This window comes from Mytilus galloprovincialis, chromosome 12 (genome assembly GCF_965363235.1).
Source record: "Mytilus galloprovincialis chromosome 12, xbMytGall1.hap1.1, whole genome shotgun sequence".
NCBI lineage: Eukaryota > Metazoa > Mollusca > Bivalvia > Mytilida > Mytilidae > Mytilus > Mytilus galloprovincialis.
Genome location: NC_134849.1, coordinates 72,039,057 through 72,062,212, shown reverse-complemented (window position 1 = coordinate 72,062,212; position 23,156 = coordinate 72,039,057). Strand labels below are relative to the sequence as shown.

The 23,156-nt window shown below is 33.4% G+C and overlaps 1 protein-coding gene across 1 annotated transcript in view; it reads right to left on the bottom strand.

The window, feature by feature from the left end:
* Positions 1-112: 112 nt before the first annotated feature.
* LOC143054747 (uncharacterized) overlaps positions 113-23,156 on the bottom strand; it is a 73,363-nt gene continuing 50,319 nt past the window's right edge. Inside the window, exons 12-14 of the mRNA XM_076227786.1 lie at positions 15,730-15,998; positions 9,180-9,207; positions 113-6,369 (exon numbers count right to left, since the gene is read on the bottom strand). Of these exons, the coding sequence (XP_076083901.1) occupies positions 5,981-6,369; positions 9,180-9,207; positions 15,730-15,998 (686 nt within the window). The 3' untranslated portion in view covers positions 113-5,980. The remainder of the gene's footprint in view (positions 6,370-9,179; positions 9,208-15,729; positions 15,999-23,156) is intronic.

Below are 23,156 nucleotides of genomic sequence, written 5' to 3'. Positions count from 1 at the left end.
GCAAATGGTGGGGTTTAACATGTTAGCGGTTGAAAGTATCTTCAAGCAAATGTGGGTTTGTTATTAAAATACAGGTGCATTAATGATATATTATTAAAAGAAAAAAAAAGAAAAATGTTGACAATTTTAATACATTTATAATACAGTAACTATACATGATAAATCATAATGAGAATCACACAATCAAAACACAGCTTGTTTATATGTTAAAATTATGGTGAACATATATATACATGTATATACAAATTTCATTATTAATACTATGTGTACTTATAGATAGTGTCCTATATAAAGGGAGACAACCTTTTAGATATGCACTTTTGCAATAAATAACTAGAGGCTCTAAAGAACCGGTGTCGCTCACCTTGGTCTATGTGAATATTAAACAAAGGAAGCAGATGGATTCATGACAAAATTGTGTTTTGGTGATGGTGATGTGTTTGTACATCTTACTTTACTAAACAGTCTTGTTGCTTACAATTATCTCTATCTATAATGAACTTGGCCCAGTAGTTTCAGTGGAAAATGTTAATAAAAATTGACTATAAAGGACAATAACTCCTTAGGGGGTCAATTGACCATTTCGGTCATGTTGACTTATTTGTAAATCTTACATTGCTGAACATTATTGCTGTTTACAGTTTATCTCTATCTATAATAATAGTCAAGATAACCAAAAACAGCAAAAGTTCCTTAAAAATACCGATTTAGGGGCTGCAACCCAATAACAGGTTGTCTGATTCATCTGAAAATTTCAGGGCCGATAGACCTTGACCTGATAAACAATTTTACCCAATGTCAGATTTCCTCTAAATGCCTTGGTTTTTGAGTTATAAGCCAAAAAAAAAACTATGTTCTATGTTTAGCTGTGGCGGCCATCTTGATTTGATGGCCTGGTCACCGGACACATTTTTTTAAACTAAATACCCCAAAGATGATTGTGGCCAAGTTTGGATTAATTTGGCCCAACAGTTTCAGAGGAGAAGATTTTTGTAAATGATAACCAATATTTACGAAAAATGGTTAAAAATTGACAATAAAGGGCAATAACTCCTAAAGGGGTCAACTGACCATTTCGGTCACATTGACTTATTTGTAAATCTTACTTTGCTGAACATTATTGCTGTTTACAGTTTATCTTTATCCATAATAATATTCAAGATAATAACCCAAAGCAGCAAAATTTCCTTAAAATTACTAATTCAGGGGCAGCAACCCAACAACGGGTTGTCCGATTCATCTGAAAATTTTGGAGCAGATAGATCTTCACCTGATAAACAATTTTACCTCCATGTCAGATTTCCTCTAAATGCTTTGATTTTTGAGTTATAAGCCAAAAACTGCATTTTACCCCTATGTTCTATTTTTAGCCATGGCGGCCATCTTGGTTGGTTGGTCGGGTCACCGGACACATTTTTTAAAACTAGATACCCCAATGATGATTGTGTCCAAGTTTGGTTAAATTTGGCCCAGTAGTTTCAGAGGAGAAGATTTTTGTAAAAGTTAACAACGACGACGGACGCAAAGTAATGGGAAAAGCTCACTTGGCCCTTCGGGCAAGGTGAGCTAAAAATTACACAAGGGGGAACACTGACCATGTTGCACCCTCATGGGAAGTGTAGGTCGTTAAAAACCACATTTTAAGCAGTTATTTGTTTTATCATAAATCAGATTGAATTGTTTCACAATTTTAGTTAGACCCTTTTTTCAGCTAACAATAAATCGAGTTTGCTATTTTATGAATGCGTTACAGTAGGCGTTACTTGCTTAAATTCACATGATTTTACCATTTGGTGGATAGCTTTCTCATTGAATCACACACTATCTCCTTATTTTCATTCTGATCAGTGATTATTACAAAAACAGGTCTCTATTTGTTGAAATATAGAAATACACAGCCGAGTCTTGCTTGCTTCTGCTAAAATACATGTACATGATTTATAATGCACGAGCTTGCCAATGTTCCAGAATTTTATGAATCAATAACAAAAAGGTTAACTCAATTAATCATGTTAATTATCTAGAACATCAACATTTTCAAACATTCAAGTAACATAACCCTGGAACAGTAAACATGAATGTATTCTGTCTTTACTGAGCAAACATATTCCAAAACAAAATTCTTTGCGTAACATTGTCAAAAAATCGTATTTAGACGCATTCATTTGTCAAATCAAAATAACAATATAGGACGGAAAAACAAATACATGAAAATAAATGATAAAGAACATGTATGAAAGCTTTCTGTCAGACAGTCTCTTAGCATTGTTGTATTAGATGTAAGGACAACAGACAGGCAAAGACTATACCTATGTCCCGATAGCTTTCTGTCAGACAGTCTCTTAACATTGTTGTATCAAATAGAGGGACAATTAGACAGGCAAGGACTTTGCATATGTCCTCAGCAGCACCGGGAATATATTGAACTAGAGGCTCTAAAGAGCCTGTGTCGCTCACCTTGGTCTATGTGAATATTAAACAAAGGAAGCAGATGGATTCATGACAAAATTGTGTTTTGGTGATGGTGATGTGTTTGTACATCTTACTTTACTGAACATTCTTGTTGCTTACAATTATCTCTATCTATAATGAACTTGGCCCAGTAGTTTCAGAGGAGAAGATTTTTGTAAAAGATAACTTAAGATTTACGAAAAATGGTTAAAAATTGACTATAAAGGGCAATAACTCCTAAAGGGGTCAACTGACCATTTCGGTCATGTTGACTTATTTGTAGATCTTACTTTGCCGACATTTATTGCTTTTTACAGTTTATTTCTATCTATAAAAATATTCAAGATAATAACCAAAAACAGCAAAATTTCCTTAAAATTACCAATTCAGAGGCAGCAACCCAACAACGGGTTGTCCGATTCATCTGAAAATTTCAGGGCAGATAGATCTTGACCTGATAAACAATTTTACCCAGTGTCAGATTTGCTCTAAATGCTTTGGTTTTTGAGTTATAATCCAAAAACTGAATTTTACCCCTATGTTCTATTTTTAGCTGTGGTGGCCATCTTGGTTGGTTGGCCGGGTCACGCCACACATTTTTTAAACTATCTATCCCAATGATGATTATAGCCAAATTTGGTTTAATTTGGCCCAGTAGTTTCAGAGGAGAAGATTTTTGTAAAAGATTACTAAGATTTACGAAAAATGGTTAAAAATTGACTATAAAGGGCAATAACTCCTAAAGGGGTCAACTGACCATTTCGGTAATGTTGACTTATTTGTAAATCTTACTTTGCTGAACATTATTGCTGTTTACAGTTTATCTCTATCTATGATAATATTCAAGATAATAACCAAAAACAGCAAAAATTCCCTAAAATTACCAATTCAGGGGCAGCAACTCAACAACCGGTTGTCGGATTCATCTGAAAATTTGAGGGCAGATAGATCCTGACCTGATAAACAATTTTACCCATGTCAGATTTGCTCTAAATGCTTTGGTTTTTGAGTTATAAGCCAAAAACTGCATTTTACCCCTATGTTCTATTTTTAGCCATGGCGGCCATCTTGGTTGGTTGGCGGGGTCACGCCACACATTTTTTAAACTAGATACCCCAATGATGATTATGGCCAAGTTTGGTTTAATTTGGCCCAGTAGTTTCAGAGGAGAAGATTTTTGTAAAAGTTAACGACGACGGACGACGACGACGACGACGACGGACGACGGACGACGGACGCCAAGTGATGGGAAAAGCTCACTTGGCCCTTCGGGCCAGGTGAGCTAACAAGCTAGTAAAATGCAAAAGTGTAGGTATTTTAGAAACATTTAAGCCGGAATGCACTTTAGTTGGTTTCACCTTAGCTGTAGTCGACTTTTTCTCCATATTGCATTATTGTTCTAACTACTCAGTGGTGTGCACATTCAAGCTATTGCACATTTGTTTAATTTCTTCGATATTGCACCTTTATCTCTGACTTTTTCTGATTCTCCAAGATTCGATAAAACTTCCTGTAAACAAAGTGCTCCTCTCCCAATGTTAACTAAAGCCTGTACCTGAGTACTCGTATTGTAGGTTTCACTGTTCTCTCTTCTCTCCATGCGAATAATACCTCTCTATTCTGAGATGCTAAATCTCTGGGATTATACTCTGAATATTTTCCAGGGTTCCAATCGACAACCCGATGGCAGTGCCAAGTTGAAAGAATACCTGACCAATTTGTGGTGCTAATGCATCCAAGATACCTTCTGTTGGAATAAAATCTAGGTATTCCAAAGGAATTTCTGAAATTTCAGTATTTGTAGATAATTTGACAATTATTTTGAAATAAAGCCTAGCCCGAAACATTGTAAAAATACTATTTGTCCTAAGGAACAAAATCCCACATCAGGAGACCTCGAAAAATTTGTCATTTGTTTTTTTTAAAGGTCACTGATTTCAAAATTTTCACAATATAGATGTAATAGCCTGAAATGGCTGCAAGGGATAACAAATATCTCTAAGCTTTAAAAGTACTGTTTCAAACTCTAGTGATGTTTTCATTTTTGCTTAGCGTTTGTTAAGATTGTAAATTGCATTGCTATACGATGCAATATTTATCCATCCAGCATTCATGCATTTGGTTATGATGTTTCTTTTGTAAATATAAATAAGATGATGTGGCGTGATTGCCAATTAGACAACACTTCCCAAGCGATCACATGACGTAGAAATTAACAACTATAGGTCAACGTACGGCATTCAACAATATGCAAAGCCCATACTGCATTATATAAATGAAAAATGTAAAACCATTCAAACGGGAAAACTAACGGCATAATCTATCTACCAAAAATGTCCGAAACAAATACTAGCATGTAACAAAGCAACAAACGACAACCAATGAATTACAGTACAGAAACAAACATACAAAATGAGCGGGGTTAAATATGTCCCTTTGTATTTGATCCCTCCTTTTAAATTCTTTTCAGTAATAATGGGGGACCAAAGTTAAATAAAATCAATATAAAGGGTTTAAGAGCTGATGCAACCAAGAACCAAAAAAGCAAATACTATGACAGTGAACAGGGGGAGATACATTATTTAGCTATAAATTACACTAAAACATTTAATTACAACAAATTTCAATGTAACATATTTCCTAGACTGTCTTTCCTTGTTTTCATGAAAAACTTGACAAATTTTATAACAGCAAATTTTCATAAACTAACATTTTATTTTCAAAGTACTGGGCTTGTTTGTTCTTCTGTTTATGTATTGACCAATTTAGTTTATAGTATTAGAAACAATTGAAGCTGCACCTGATGCAGAATTCGGTTTTTCATTCATACCAAACTGACTTAGCCTTGACCCATTATAAGATATGTTTTTAAATTCAAAGGAGAATTTTCTTTTACCTATACCAGCAATAATGTAAATTTTCAAGTACACTAGTTCATTTGACAAACATATTAAAGCTGTTATTATAATCCTATCAAGTTAAAGGTTTTGTTGGCTTGCTGGCTTTGTTTGTATAAATGTTTGCTCAATCGTAACAATTAAAATTGTTAGCTGATATCCAAAGATAGGCGGGCTTCAACTTGTATACTTTGCTTAACTTCCAACAACAATTATCATAGTATAATGTAAACCAGTTGAAGCCCCTTCTTACAGTTAAAACAGTTATATAAACCTAGGACACCGATTGTCCGTCAATGAAATCGGATTTAAAGGTTAAATAAAGTTTCAAAAATATTCAATTTACTAATATCTAAAAATATCTGAAATGGTGATTGAATGATAGCAGATAAAAAATGAGGAAAACTTTCATTCATATAAAGGGCAATATCTTTGTAGATGAGTTTATTTGTAGATGAGAAATATCAGATCTCTTTTAATCTTAATCTTAAAACCGAAACAATATGGTTTATTATACATTCAAGATTCAATGAGGCCTCATTACAATTGACATTTCAATTCTCATTTATGTTATAGACCAGATGTCGTCCAGATTGGATAGTTGTTCTAATAAAATTTTGCAGTAGTTGCTTTCAGGCTATTGCACAAGATTTCGACATCCTCTGTTTCTGACCCTGTGGTTTCTTGGGAATTGCACCAATGTCTGAAGAGTGTCCAAGAGTATTCAGATCAACATTCTTAAGAACTTCCTGTAAACAAAGTGCTCCTCTCCCAATGTTTACTAAGGCCTGTACCAGTACCCGTATTGTAGGTTTCACTGTTTCGTCTTCTCTCCACGCGAATAATACCTCTCTATTCTGAGCTGCTAGATCTCTAGGATTATTGCTCTGAATATTTTCCAGGGTTCCAATCGACAACCCGATGGCAGCGCCAAGTTGAAAATATACTTGACCAATTTGTGGTGCTAGTTTATCTAGTATCTCATCCGTCGGTATACGATCTAGAAATTCCAAAGGAATGTCTGAAATTTATATACAAATTGAAGTAGATTTTTTTTCAAATATCGCATATTCAATAATGAAAATATAGTTTTGCATTTAAAGTTATTAGGCGCCTACGTGCAAGACTAGTGTTATAAATAATGTTTATTAAACAAGTGAAACTGCGAGCTACTGCTCACTGATGATACCCCCGCTGCAAGTGGATAATATTAATAGTGTAAAAATATGCAAGTGTTCGGTAAACAGGAAGTTGTCGAGTGATGAATCTGAAAACGCATCACACGGTATAGCTGACTTATATAAATCCTGAAACCAAATTTCAGAAATCCTTGTATTGTAGTTCCTGAGAAAAATGTGACAAAAATTTTCAACTTGGCTATCATGTGTAAAATCATACAAGTGTTCGGTAAACAGGAAGTTGTTGAGTGATGAATCTGAAAACGTATCACACGGTATAGCTGACTTATATTAATCCTGAAACCAAATTTCAGAAATCCTTGTATTGTAGTTCCTGAGAAAAATGTGACGAAAATTTTCAACTTGGCTATCATGTGTAAAATCATACAAGTGTTCGGTAAACAGGAAGTTGTCGAGTGATGAATCTGAAAACGCATCACACGGTATAGCTGACTTATATAAATCCTGAAACCAAATTACAGAAATCCTTGTATTGTAGTTCCTGAGAAAAATGTGACGAAAATTTTCAACTTGGCTATCATGTGTAAAATCATACAAGTGTTCGGTAAACAGGAAGTTGTCAAGTGATGAATCTGAAAATGCATCACACGGTATGGCTGACATATATAAATGTTGATACCAAATTACAGAAAGGGTGGATGTGTAGTTCCTGAGAAAAATGTGACGAAGTTTCGTGGGACGGACTGACTGACGGACTGACGGACTGACGGACTGACAGACAGAGGTAAAACAGTATACCCCCCCTTTTTTAAAGCGGGGGTATAAAAAAAAAACACACCTATAACATAATTGCAGGATCAATCAAATGAATGAATGCATGTCTGGATATTTTTTTATTAGGCTATATTTATACCCTTAAATGATTTATAAGTCTTAGACCAGAAAAATCTCACAATAAGCTTTATCTGACTTATATAGTGTAACAGTGAACATGTACTTTAGTCTTTCACATCAACGTGAAGTATTCTTGACTTATGCATTTTTATTTAACCATGTACAATGACTTAATTACAAATTGAAACAACTCACATATCTCAATATAAACGTAAGTATTATCACTGTTCAGTTTAATAAAATGTTTACTGTTATTGCATTATTGACACTTAACAAACGAAAAAAAGGATAAACAAGTTTCTAGGGGTAATAACTCCGTTTCTAGGACTCCAAAATGGTCTGTTCAATTTTTAATTCAATTCCGCCGGTAGTAATTGAAATGTTGATCAACTCTTCTCTTAGTTTGAGGTATTAGTCAAAAACTGCATACATTAAGCCATGTTCTATTTCTAACAAACAGCGTTATGATATTGATATTTTACAGCGTTTTTTTGTAAGTTGTGATGTTATCATGTTTCACGATTGTTTCATATAATTTTGAAGGGTGTTTCCTATGAAAACGTTTTAACCCGCTTCAATTATTTGCACCTGTGCTTAGAATGGAATATGTTGTTCAGAAATTGTCGCGTTTTAAAGTGGTTCATATGTGTTTCTCGTTGCCTTGTTTTTCACAGAGATTAGACTGTTGGTTTTTTTCCGTTTGAATGGTTTTACACATAATTTTTTACACCTTTTATAGCTTGCTGTTCGATGTGAGACAAGGCTCATTGTTAAAAACCATACTTTGACCTATAATGGTTCACTTTTGCAGAAGTCCGACTTGGATGAAGAGTTGTCTAATTGGCACTCATACCACATTTTTTAATATCTAGTATATATCACAAAGTTTATTACTAATACACTCAAGCACATATTGTGTGCAACAACAGCAACATGATATAGTATACAAACAATGAAATTGGTCAATAAATATGACAAAAAAAAAAAAAAAAAAGACGTAACAGGGGTCATATTTATTGATGAAAAAAATCCCAGGTAAACAAATTTTAAACCAGACACCCGAGAAATATTTAACCAAAGCGTGGCAATAATTCCTGAAGAATCAGGTTAAAGGAGACTTATTTTTAAATTAAACAGACCGACTAGAGTACAACAATGGACACCAAGTGATGACAAAAGCATGCATAGCATACCAATCCTTGTAAGCTAAAATGGGTTAAACATTTACAGACAAAAAGCCTTGCAATGTGTTATTTTGAATGCAACACAAACTCAAACAGTAAGTCATCATTCCCATTACAGCGAATTCCATTGAGTGTGTAGCCAAATGGTTAGCTTGTTTGTTAGCTGAACCGTGAAGTCATTATTAGGTGAGGTATACTACCTTCTTTTCGAGGTAGCATAGTCCAACAGACAGATAGATTGGTTTTCTGTACGACTAGTCTATTTATAAAGTAGGGTAGTTTACCTAACCTAACAATGACTTCACAGTTCAGCAAACAAGCAAGCTAACCAAAGATATTTCCTTTGGCTACACACTCAATGGAATCCGCTGTAATGATTTTATCAGTTTTATATTCACTTATTATCGGTAGACAAAGCGACAACATGCCTTTTTGATATCAAATGGACAGATTGAGCCACTATATACTTGCATGTATAGGTTAGTTTAAATAGTCATATATCATGTTTTCAAGACGAATATAGTTTACACCTATGGAAATGTAATTGTCCGAGTTATATTTCGAAGGAAAAAACATGAAGTGTACCATGTTTACCATTCAACATCCATACATACCTGTCTCTGCTCTTCTTTCCCGTTTTACCTACAACAAATACAATTATGACAATACATTTACCATAAAAAAGTAAATTAACAAGACTTACAATCTCCAAGGAAATTGAAATTTAAAGTCCACATACACAATTTACATACCAAGACAACACATACACCATATACATACCAAGACAACACATACACCATATACATAAAAAGGCAATACGTACACCATGTGCATACCCAAAACGCCACATACACCATCTACATACCAAGAGGACACATACATAAATACATACCAAGACAATTACGCATACCATATACAAACCAAGACAAAACATACACCATATACATACCAAGACGATACATACAAAACTACATTCCAAGACAACATTTAAACCATATAAATACCAAGACGACACATACACAAACACATACCAAGACAGTACATACACAATATACATGTACATACCAAGACGATACATAAAAAATTCATACAAAGACAATACGTGAACCATATATATACCAAGACGATACATACACCAAATACATACCAAGACAAAACATACACCATATATATATCAAAATGATACATACACAATTTACATTCCAAAAAGACACATACACCATAAACATACTAAGACGATACATGCACCATATACATGCCAAGAGCAGTATCAACAATGATTAAATTTGATTTATCATCTTTTGTTGATTGTTGAAAAATGAGATCAGGATATAGTGTTATAAGTGTATTCAATTTCCAGGTGAACGCTTTATTTGTATGAAAATTTTAATGGAGAGCATTCATACATAACTTAACAAAAGTCAGCTTTGTGTATAGACATAGCAATGGATTTACTTAATTTAATCTCCCTTTTAACAGATCTTTGTTTTATATAGACATAGCAATGGATTTACTTAATTTAATCTCCCTTTTAACAGATCTTTGTTTTATATAGACATAGCAATGGATTTACTTAATTTAATCTCCCTTTTAACAGATCTTTGTTTTATACAGAAATAGCAATGAATTTACATAGTTTAATCTCCCTTTTAACAGATCTTTGTTTTATATAGACATAGCAATGGATTTACTTAATTTAATCTCCCTTTTAACAGATCTTTGTTTTATATAGACATAGCAAGGAATTTACATAGTTTAATCTCCCTTTTAACAGATCTTTGTTTTATACAGACATAGCAAGGAATTTACATAGTTTAATCTCTCTTTTAACAGATCTTTGTTTTATACAGACATAGCAAGGAATTTACATAGTTTAATCTCCCTTTTAACAGATCTTTGTTTTCTATAGACATGATAGACAAAGCAATGAATTTACATAGTTTAATCTCCCTATTTGTTTTATATAGACATAGCAATGAATTTACATAGTTTAATCTCCCTTTTAACAGATCTTTGTTTTCTATAGACAAAGCAATGAATTTACATAGTTTAATCTCCCTCTTTGTTTTATATAGACATAGCAATGAATTTACATAGTTTAATCTCCCTTTTAACAGATCTTTGTTTTATATAGACATAGCAATGAATTTACATAGTTTAATCTCCCTTTTAACAGATCTTTGTTTTCTATAGACAAAGCAATGAATTTACATAGTTTAATCTCCCTCTTTGTTTTATATAGACATATCAATGAATTTACATAGTTTAATCTCCCTTTTAACAGATCTTTGTTTTATACAGACATAGCAATGAATTTACATAGTTTAATCTCCCTTTTAACAGATCTTTGTTTTATATAGACATATAGCAAGGAATTTACATAGTTTAATCTTCCTTTTAACAGATCTTTGTTTTCTATAGACAAAGCAATGAATTTACATCGTTTAATCTCCCTCTTTGTTTTATATAGACATAGCAAGGAATTTACATAGTTTAATCTCCCTTTTAACAGATCTTTGTTTTATATAGACATAGCAATGAATTTACATAGTTTAATCTCCCTTTTAACAGATCTTTGTTTTATACAGACATAGCAAGGAATTTACATAGTTTAATCTCCCTTTTAACAGATCTTTGTTTTATATAGACATAACAATGAATTTACATAGTTTAATCTCCCTTTTAACAGATCTTTGTTTTATATAGACATAGCAAGGAATTTACATAGTTTAATCTCCCTTTTAACAGATCTTTGTTTTATATAGACATAACAATGAATTTACATAGTTTAATCTCCCTTTTAACAGATCTTTGTTTTATATAGACATAGCAAGGAATTTACATAGTTTAATCTCCCTTTTAACAGATCTTTGTTTTTTATAGACATAGCAATGAATTTACATAGTTTAATCTCCCTTTTAACAGATCTTTGTTTTATACAGACATAGCAAGGAATTTACATAGTTTAATCTCCCTTTTAACAGATCTTTGTTTTTTATAGACATAGCAATGAATTTACATAGTTTAATCTCCCTTTTAACAGATCTTTGTTTTATATAGACATAGCAAGGAATTTACATAGTTTAATCTCCCTTTTAACAGATCTTTGTTTTCTATAGACAAAGCAATGAATTTACATAGTTTAATCTCCCTATTTGTTTTATATAGACATAGCAATGAATTTACATAGTTTAATCTCCCTTTTAACAGATCTTTGCTTTCTATAGACAAAGCAATGAATTTACATAGTTTAATCTCCCTCTTTGTTTTATATAGACATAGCAATGAATTTACATAGTTTAATCTCCCTTTTAACAGATCTTTGTTTTATATAGACATAGCAATGAATTTACATAGTTTAATCTCCCTTTTAACAGATCTTTGTTTTCTATAGACAAAGCAATGAATTTACATCGTTTAATCTCCCTCTTTGTTTTATATAGACATAGGAATGAATTTACATAGGTTAATCTCCCTTTGAACAGATCTTTGTTTTATATAGACATAGCAATGAATTTACATAGTTTAATCTCCCTTTTAACAGATCTTTGTTTTCTATAGACAAAGCAATGAATTTACATAGTTTAATCTCCCTCTTTGTTTTATATAGACATAGCAATGAATTTACATAGTTTAATCTCCCTTTTAACAGATCTTTGTTTTATATAGACATAGCAATGAATTTACATAGTTTAATCTCCCTTTTAACAGATCTTTGTTTTCTATAGACATAGCAATGAATTTACATAGTTTAATCTCCCTTTTAACAGATCTTTGTTTTTTATAGACAAAGCAATGAATTTACATAGTTTAATCTCCCTATTTGTTTTATATAGACATAGCAATGAATTTACATAGTTTAATCTCCCTTTTAACAGATCTTTGTTTTCTATAGACAAAGCAATGAATTTACATAGTTTAATCTCCCTCTTTGTTTTATATAGACATAGCAATGAATTTACATAGTTTAATCTCCCTTTTAACAGATCTTTGTTTTATATAGACATAGCAATGAATTTACATAGTTTAATCTCCCTTTTAACAGATCTTTGTTTTCTATAGACAAAGCAATGAATTTACATCGTTTAATCTCCCTCTTTGTTTTATATAGACAAAGCAATGAATTTACATAGTTTAATCTCCCTTTGAACAGATCTTTGTTTTATATAGACATAGCAATGACTTTACATAGTTTAATCTCCCTTTTAACAGATCTTTGTTTTCTATAGACAAAGCAATGAATTTACATAGTTTAATCTCCCTCTTTGTTTTATATAGACATAGCAATGAATTTACATAGTTTAATCTCCCTTTTAACAGATCTTTGTTTTATATAGACATAGCAATGAATTTACATAGTTTAATCTCCCTTTTAACAGATCTTTGTTTTCTATAGACAAAGCAATGAATTTACATAGTTTAATCTCCCTTTTAACAGATCTTTGTTTTCTATAAACATAGCAATGAATTTACATAGTTTAATCTCCCTTTTAACAGATCTTTGTTTTCTATAGACAAAGCAATGAATTTACATAGTTTAATCTCCCTCTTTGTTTTATATAGACATATCAATGAATTTACATAGTTTAATCTCCCTTTTAACAGATCTTTGTTTTCTATAGACAAAGTAATGAATTTACATAGTTTAATCTCCCTTTTAACAGATCTTTGTTTTATATAGACATAGCAACGAATTTACATAGTTTAATCTTCCTTTTAACAGATCTTGGTTTTATACAGACATAGCAATGAATTTACATAGTTTAATCTCCCTTTTAACAGATCTTTGTTTTATATAGACATAGCAATGACTTTACATAGTTTAATCTCCCTTTTAACAGATCTTTGTTTTATATAGACATAGCAATGAATTTACATAGTTTAATCTCCCTTTTAACAGATCTTTGTTTTATATAGACATAGCAATGAATTTACATAGTTTAATCTCCCTTTTAACAGATCTTTGTTTTCTATAGACAAAGTAATGAATTTACATAGTTTAATCTTCCTTTTAACAGATCTTTGTTTTATATAGACATAGCAATGAATTTACATAGTTTAATCTCCCTTTTAACAGATCTTTGTTTTATATAGACACTTCAATGAATTTACATAGTTTAATCTCCCTTTTAACAGATCTTTGTTTTATATAGAAATAGCAATGAATTTACATAGTTTAATCTCCCTTTATAACAGATCTTTGTTTTATATAGACATAGCAATGAATTTACATAGTTTAATCTCCCTTTTAACAGATCTTTGTTTTATATAGACATAGCAATGAATTTACATAGTTTAATCTCCCTTTTAACAGATCTTTGTTTTATATAGACATAACAATGAATTTACATAGTTTAATCTCCCTTTTAACAGATCTTTGTTTTATATAGACATATCAATGAATTTACATAGTTTAATCTCCCTTTTAACAGATCTTTAAATATTTAAAAGGAATACTAAAAGTCCTAGATACTTTCATGTGTTAATTCAGTTGTTGTTTTAAAATAGTCTCCAAGGTGACAAACGTATTGTGCAAATACAACATAGATGGGATTGGAGGTCTACCATAACCATGATAACTGCATATCAATCTTAATTATATTCAAAGCCAAAGGTTTTGGTATCAGAATGATTACCTTGAACATATTCAGGCTAACCATTTTATATTCATTGAATCAAATGTATTCATATGTTATTATGTAGGCTTTTGCGTAATACTATGTGCATTAGTAAAACAATTTATTTGAGCTCACTTTGACATACACATATCATATCTAACGATATTGATATAAGAAAGTGTAAAACAAAGCCAAAATGTCAGACTCAAAATCTCATTATAATGTCCAATGAACAAAAACTGTATCGATTAAAACCATAATTTTCCCGACAACTTAAACTTACAAGCACATGGTGATTTTGAAATAGTAAGATGGTGTAGTGATTTTTTTTTACATATATATCATGTATATTCGGAACATTGTAAATCAAAATTGAATAACTCGTTATATTTATTATCATAAAAAAACTAAACCTATCAATTATGGTATACTGGGCTTTAAGGGAGACATTTGTTTTCATAAAATATTTGTACATATCTTTACTAAAATGAACAGAAGTGTTTACAATAACTATTTAAAATTAAAGAACCTTAGTGAGCACGCTCACATACCCCACGTCCCCACATTGTCATTGGAGAAATTAAATAAGTATAAGAAAAAAAATAGTATAAGAAAAAATACTGAATAATAATTTCCTGTCAATATACACATCTACATAGTATGTCCTTATTATCTACAAAATTTCATGAAATTCTGTTGTGTGTTTTCAGAGGAGTTGAGATGACAAACTGTTGCAGAAGTACATTGAAGCAAATAAGTTCAAAGGGGCATAACTCCTAGAAAAAAAATTGAATCGTAATTTCCTGTTGATATGCACATCTACATAGTATGTCCTTATTATCTGAAAAGGTTTCATGAAATTCTGTTATGTAGTTTCAGAGGAGTTGCGATGACAAACTGTTGCAGTAGTACATTGAAGTAAATAAGTTCAAAGGGGCGTAACTCCTAGAAAAAAAATTGAATCGCAATTTCCCGTCGATATGCACAACTACATAGTATGTCCTTATTATCTGAAAAGGTTTCGTGAAATTCTGTTGTGTGGTTTGAGAGGAGTTGCGATGACAAGAAACTGACGGACGGGTCAAAAACATTATACCCTCATTGTTCTAAGTTGTAACCTTTACTATATTATGTAGGACAAACAGAAAACTAAATGATAGGGAGCCACTGTGACCAACCGCATATGACCATTAACAACGAAATAGCGAAGAGCCTACTGATTGAAACAAAGGAAGATCCCGAGGAAATTCAGACATTTTCCTCTACATTTCTTATACATTATCAAACTGCAGCAGGTTTGAATTCTTTGTAATGGATGTTCAGTAGGGTATCAGTAGTCTTCCTTAAGGGTGTACTGATATGAAATAACAAAAAGTCAAGAATTTAAGATTGATACTATAAGTCAGAAGACCATTTATTAAGGAACATAATAAGCTAAAGATACAGAAAAGTTATCAAGCTCCTTTTCGAGATAGTTAATTAAACAAAATGGTGGGAAAAGCATCTATGTATAATAATGTATGTGCAATGTATCTAAACTAGTTACCTGACACAGTGTATGAACCGGTAAGTCCATATCTGTTAAAGCTTTGGATATACTGCTAAATTTTCCTGAGTATTTTTCCCGCCAGTTGACCAGTATTCTATACTTAACAATCTCAATCCGAGCATTATCAGATCTAAGTGTATCCCAATCTTGTAGAGTCATACCAAGATGTATGGCCAACTCTCGTATTGTGGTTTCATCACATCCTGATGTTAATCGATAAAGTTCAACATCACTCGGAATTTGATTTAAGGCACTGTCTAGTAAACCTAGAATTGTATAAATAAGATACATAATGCTAGTAAAATTTAAGATCTTGATAGATTACTTTTTTAACATGGTTAAGGATGAAAAACCAAAGAATGTTCATTATATCTTCTAATATAATTGTACAGTTTACAAAGGATAGATGGCTACATGTATCAAAGGCAAAATTATAAACCTAACCATTATATCAAAATTCATTGGTTGAAAAAACACAGACAAAAAGACACGAACAAGAGGCTATACAGAGCCTGTGTGACTCCTCTAGGTCTTTGTACATCTTCAGTTATGCTAACTATGTAGACTACAATATAATTCATGGTAAAATTATTCTTTTGGTAATACCTTTTGTAATGTATTTCTGATCTTTTTCTTATTTTTATTTTCTCTCCACAGGCAATTGTCTCAGAATTTTTTTCCCTATATTACCTTAATATAACACAAGGTACTTAACTTGCATTTTTGAAAAATGTCAGGCGGTGAGGAAATTCCGTTATATGCCACTTTCTAGTCGGTCAACCCTATTTAAAATTGTTATATCGTAAATCTAAATTGATTTATCTCTACAATGGTGTATAACACGCCTACATTTGTTGTCGGAATTATTTGAAGCAATCCTATTCAAGTATGTCAATCGTAATAATTTTGCCAACCACTGAAAATCTGGAAATAAATGATGTGTGTGAAGTTAGCAGCCGGTTCGTTATTCGATATTCGATATTCAATATCCAACCGGCTGCTAGCAGTCGGTTGGATATTCAAAATTAAGTTGAAAATAAAAAAAGAATAATACTTAATAACATTAAAAGCATGATTTTTATAGTTAAAAGAACTGATAAGATACGTAGGAGATAGTTTCATGACCTCTTCAAGCTGTCGCAAATTCTCGTTGTTCTCGAAAATAAACCCTTTTCTAATTTGCATATTTGTCTAAATGTAATATAGATTAATGTCAATAAAAAAAAAATCAAAGAGGTACAGTACTTTAATACAGGATTTTTCTTAAAAACAAAAACAAAAACCGATTACTCTAGAAAACAATTAGGATTATAAATAGAAATATTTATGGAAAGCCCATAAAAGAAATATATAGTGAAAAGCTACCTGAGACCGCTTAAATGAGGGTGAGACCCCCTAGTCTTTCAATGTTCACAAAATTTAAGTAAATCATAGACTCTGTATATATAAAGGTTGTATCAGAAGGATTGCCCAGAATAATGTCATATTCGATATCTATGGAGGGCTTGTATTGTCACTTTTCAGCTAAAAATTATCAAAATTTTAGGACAAAGGGCACAGGGCAATGGTGAGAGCCCCCTAATTGCTCAATCTTTCTAATATTATGCAGACATTTAGTCAATAGGTAGATACAAACGTGACTAAAAGGAATTTGGATAGACTTCCTGTCTTTAATGTTAACGGAGCGCCCAAAGTTCCAGTTGGATATTCAAAATAGATAGTGAAAAGCTACCCGAGACCGCTTAAATGAGGGTGAGACCCCCCTGGTCTTTCAATGTCCACAAAATTTAAGTAAATCATAGACTCTGTAAATATAAAGGTTGTATCAGAAGGATTGCCCAAAATAATGTCATATTCGATATCTATGGAGGGCTTGTATTGTCACTTTTCAGCTAAAAATTATCAAAATTTTAGGACAAAGGGCACAGGGCTATGGTGAGAGCCCCCTAATTGCTCAATCTTTCTAATATTATGCAGACATTTAGTCAAAAGGTAGATACACACGTGAAAAAAAGGAATTTGGGTAGACTTCCTGTCTTTAATGTTTACGGGGCGCCCAAATTGGCTGTTGGATATTCAAAATAGATAGTGAAAAGCGACCTGAGAACGGTTAAATGAGGGTGAGACCCCCCTGGTCTTTCAATGTCCACAAAATTTAAGTAAATCATAGACTCTGTATATATAAAGGTTGTATCAGAAGGATTGTCCAGAATAATGTCATATTCGATATCTATGGAGGGCTTGTATTGTCACTTTTCAGCTAAAAATTATCAAAATTTTAGGACACCAGCACAGGGCAATGGTGAGAGCCCCCTAATTGCTCAATCTTTCTAATATTATGCAGACATTTAGTCAATAGGTCGATACACACGTGACGAAAAGGAATTTGGGTAGACTTCCTGTCTTTAATGTTTACGGTGCGCCCAAAGTGCCAGTTGAATATTCAAAATAGATAGTGAAAAGCTACCTGAGACCGCTTAAATGAGGGTGAGACCCCCCGGTCTTTCAATGTCCACAAAATTTAAGTAAATCATAGATTCTGTATATATAAAGGTTGTATCAGAAGGATTGCCCAGAATAATGTCATATTCGATATCTATGGAGGGCTTGTATTGTCACTTTTCAGCTAAAAATTATCAGAATTTTAGGACAAAGGGCACAGGGCAATGGTGAGAGCCCCCTAATTGTTCACCCTTTCTAATATTATGCAGACATTTAGTCAATAGGTAGATACACACGTGACTAAAAGGAATTTCGGTAGACTTCCTTTCTCTGTGTTAACGGAGCGCCCAAAGTGCCAGTTGGATATTCAAAATATTTAGTGAAAAGCTACCTGAGACCGCTTAAATGAGGGTGAGACCCCCCTGGTTTTTCAATGTCCACAAAATTTAAGTAAATCATAGAATTTGTATATATAAAGGTTGCATCAGAAGGATTGTCCAGAATAATGTCATATTCGATATCTATGGAGGGCTTGTATTGTCACTTTTCAGCTAAAAATTATCAAAATTTTAGGACAACGGGCACAGGGCTATGGTGAGAGCCCCCGAATTGCTCAATCTTTCTAATATTATGCAGACATTTAGTCAATAGGTAGATACACACGTGAATAAAAGTAATTTGGATAGACTTCCTGTCTTTAATGTTTACGGAGCGCCCAAAGTGCCAGTTGGATATTCGAAATAGATAGTGAAAAGCTACCTGAGACCGCTTAAATGAGGGTGAGACCCCCCTGGTCTTTCAATGTCCACAAAATTTAAGTAAATCATAGACTCTGTATATATAAAGGATGTATCAGAAGGATTGCCCAGAATAATGTCATATTCGATATCTATGGAGGGCTTGTATTGTCACTTTTCAGCTAAAAATTATCAAAATTTTAGGACAAAGGGCACAGGGCAATGGTGAGAGCCCCCTCATTGCGCAATCTTTCTAATATTATGCAGACATTTAATCAATAGATAGATACACACGTGACTAAAAGGAATTTGGGTAGACTTCCTGTCTTTAATGTTTACGGAGCGCCCAAAATGCCAGATGGATATTCAAAATAGATAGTGAAAAGCTACCTGAGACCGCTTAAATGAGGTTGAGACCCCCTCGTCTTTCAATGTCCACAAAATTTAAGTAAATCATAGACTCTGTATATATAAAGGTTGTATCAGAAGGATTGCCCAGAATAATGTCATATTCGATATCTATGGAGGGCTTGTATTGTCACTTTTCAGCTAAAAATTATCAAAATTTTAGGACAAAGGGCACAGGGCAATGGTGAGAGCCCCCTAATTGTTCAACCTTTCTAATATTATGCAGACATTTAGTCAATAGGTAGATACACGCGTGACTAAAAGGAATTTGGGTAGACTTCCTTTCTCTATGTTAACGGAGCGCCCAAAGTGCCAGTTGGATATTCAAAATATTTAGTGAAAAGCTACCTGAGACCGCTTAAATGAAGGTGAGACCCCCCTGGTTTTTCAATGTCCACAAAATTTAAGTGAATCATAGATTCTGTATATATAAAGGTTGCATCAGAAGGATTGTCCAGAATAATGTCATGTTCGATATCTATGGAGGGCTTGTATTGTCTTTTTCAGCTAAAAATTATCAAAATTTTAGGACAACGGGCACAGGGCTATGGTGAGAGCCCCCTAATTGCTCAATCTTTCTAATATTATGCAGACATTTAGTCAATAGGTAGATACACACGTGAATAAAAGTAATTTGGATAGACTTCCTGTCTTTAATGTTTACGGAGCGCCCAAAGTGCCAGTTGGATATTCAAAATAGATAGTGAAAAGCTACCTGAGACCGCTTAAATGAGGTTGAGACCCCCTCGTCTTTCAATGTCCACAAAATTTAAGTAAATCATAGACTCTGTATATATAAAGGTTGTATCAGAAGGATTGCCCAGAATAATGTCATATTCGATATCTATGGAGGGCTTGTATTGTCACTTTTCAGCTAAAAATTATAAACATTTTAGGACAAAAGGCACAGGGCAATAGTGAGAGCCCCCTAATTGCTCAATCTTTCTAATATTTAACAGACATTTAGTCAATAGGTAGATACACACGTGACCAAAAGGAATTTGGATAGACTTCCTGTCTTTAATGTTTACGGAGCGCCCAAAGTGCCAGTTGGATATTCAAAATAAATAGTGAAAAGCTACCTGAGACCGCTTAAATGAGGTTGAGACCCCCCTCGTCTTTCAATGTCCACAAAATTTAAGTAAATCATAGACTCTGTATATATAAAGGTTGTATCAGAAGGATTATCCAGAATAATGTCATATTCGATATCTATGGAGGGCTTGTATTGTCACTTTTCAGCTAAAAATTATCAAAATTTTAGGACAAAGGGCACAGGGCAATGGTGAGAGCCCCCTGATTGTTCAACCTTTCTAATATTATGCAGAAATTTAGTCAATAGGTAGATACACACGTGACTAAAAGGAATTTGGGTAGACTTCCTGTCTCTATGTTAACGGAGCGCCCAAAGCGCCAGTTGGATATTCAAAATAGATAGTGAAAAGCTACCTGAGACTGCTTAAATGAGGTTGAGACCCCCTGGTCTTTCAATGTCCACAAAATTTAAATAAATCATAGACTCTGATTATATAAAGGTTGTATCAGAAGGATTGCCCAGAATAATGTCATATTCGATATCTATGGAGGGCTTGTATTGTCACTTTTCAGCTAAAAATTATCAAAATTTTAGGACAAAGGGCACAGGGCAATGGTGAGAGCCCCCTAATTGCTCAATCTTTCTAATATTATGCAGACATTTAGTCAATAGGTAGATACACACGTGACTAAAAGGAATTTGGGTTAGACTTCCTGTCTTTAATGTTTACGGAGCGCTCAAAGTGCCAGTTGGATATTCAAAATAGATAGTGAAAAGCTACCTGAGACCGCTTAAATGAGGGTGAGACCCCCCTGGTTTTTCAATGTCCACAAAATTTTAGTAAATCATAGACTCTGTATATATAAAGGTTGTATCAGAAGGATTGCCCAGAATAATGTCATATTCGATATCTATGGAGGGCTTGTATTGTCACTTTTCAGCTAAAAATTATCAAAATTATAGGACAAAGGGCACAGGGCAATGGTGAGAGCCACCTTATTGCTCAATCTTTCTAATATTATGCAGACATTTAGTCAATAGGTAGATGCACACATTACTAAAAGGAACTTGGGTAGACTTCCTGTCTTTTATGTTTACGGAGCGCCCAAAGTGCCAACTGGATATTCAAAATATTTAGTGAAAAGCTACCTGAGACCGCTTAAATGAGGATGAGACCCCCCTGGTCTTTCAATTTCCATTAAATTCAACCAAATCATAGATTTTATATATATAAAGATTGTATCAAAAGTGGAATGTTCTTGAACGGACTGTTTGCTGCAGATCAGATCAGACCAGAACCCTAGGCCTAGTAGAATCGATGACCTAGTTGAAAATACAAACCGTCACTATAGGTTGAAGGGAAAATATACAGACCTTTATCACACACCTTCACACAGCTCACACAACCACCCCTTTTGATGTAAAATCCAGGTCCAAATGCATTGTTGATCGCTATTTCACACAGACAACTTAGGGCTCCAACACCTCATGCTGACATGAATTGTGTTCGCCAACATAGGAAAGGCTCGCATTGCCCTTTCCGCTAACATGGATAGGAATCCACTTTCTTTTTGAATGTTTTTCTTCAATTGGTTAGTGCTTTTTTCCACTAGAACCATTTTGTAGAAGCTTGGTGATCTTTTCAATCTGTCGCAGGGTAAACAACATCTTGTGTTCACCATGCAGGTTTGTGTGGGATAAACGAATGGTGACCGGGAAACCTTTTTTGTCTGCTCTCTGTAATATTTATGCAGACATTTAGTCAATAGGTAGATACACGCGTGACTAAAAGGAATTTGGGTAGACTTCCTTTCTCTATGTTAACGGAGCGCCCAAAGTGCCAGTTGGATATTCAAAATATTTAGTGAAAAGCTACCTGAGACCGCTTAAATGAAGGTGAGACCCCCCTGGTTTTTCAATGTCCACAAAATTTAAGTGAATCATAGATTCTGTATATATAAAGGTTGCATCAGAAGGATTGTCCAGAATAATGTCATGTTCGATATCTATGGAGGGCTTGTATTGTCTTTTTCAGCTAAAAATTATCAAAATTATAGGACAAAGGGCACAGGGCAATGGTGAGAGCCACCTTATTGCTCAATCTTTCTAATATTATGCAGACATTTAGTCAATAGGTAGATGCACACATTACTAAAAGGAACTTGGGTAGACTTCCTGTCTTTTATGTTTACGGAGCGCCCAAAGTGCCAACTGGATATTCAAAATATTTAGTGAAAAGCTACCTGAGACCGCTTAAATGAGGATGAGACCCCCCTGGTCTTTCAATTTCCATTAAATTCAACCAAATCATAGATTTTATATATATAAAGATTGTATCAAAAGTGGAATGTTCTTGAACGGACTGTTTGCTGCAGATCAGATCAGACCAGAACCCTAGGCCTAGTAGAATCGATGACCTAGTTGAAAATACAAACCGTCACTATAGGTTGAAGGGAAAATATACAGACCTTTATCACACACCTTCACACAGCTCACACAACCACCCCTTTTGATGTAAAATCCAGGTCCAAATGCATTGTTGATCGCTATTTCACACAGACAACTTAGGGCTCCAACACCTCATGCTGACATGAATTGTGTTCGCCAACATAGGAAAGGCTCGCATTGCCCTTTCCGCTAACATGGATAGGAATCCACTTTCTTTTTGAATGTTTTTCTTCAATTGGTTAGTGCTTTTTTCCACTAGAACCATTTTGTAGAAGCTTGGTGATCTTTTCAATCTGTCGCGGGGTAAACAACATCTTGTGTTCACCATGCAGGTTTGTGTGGGATAAACGAAT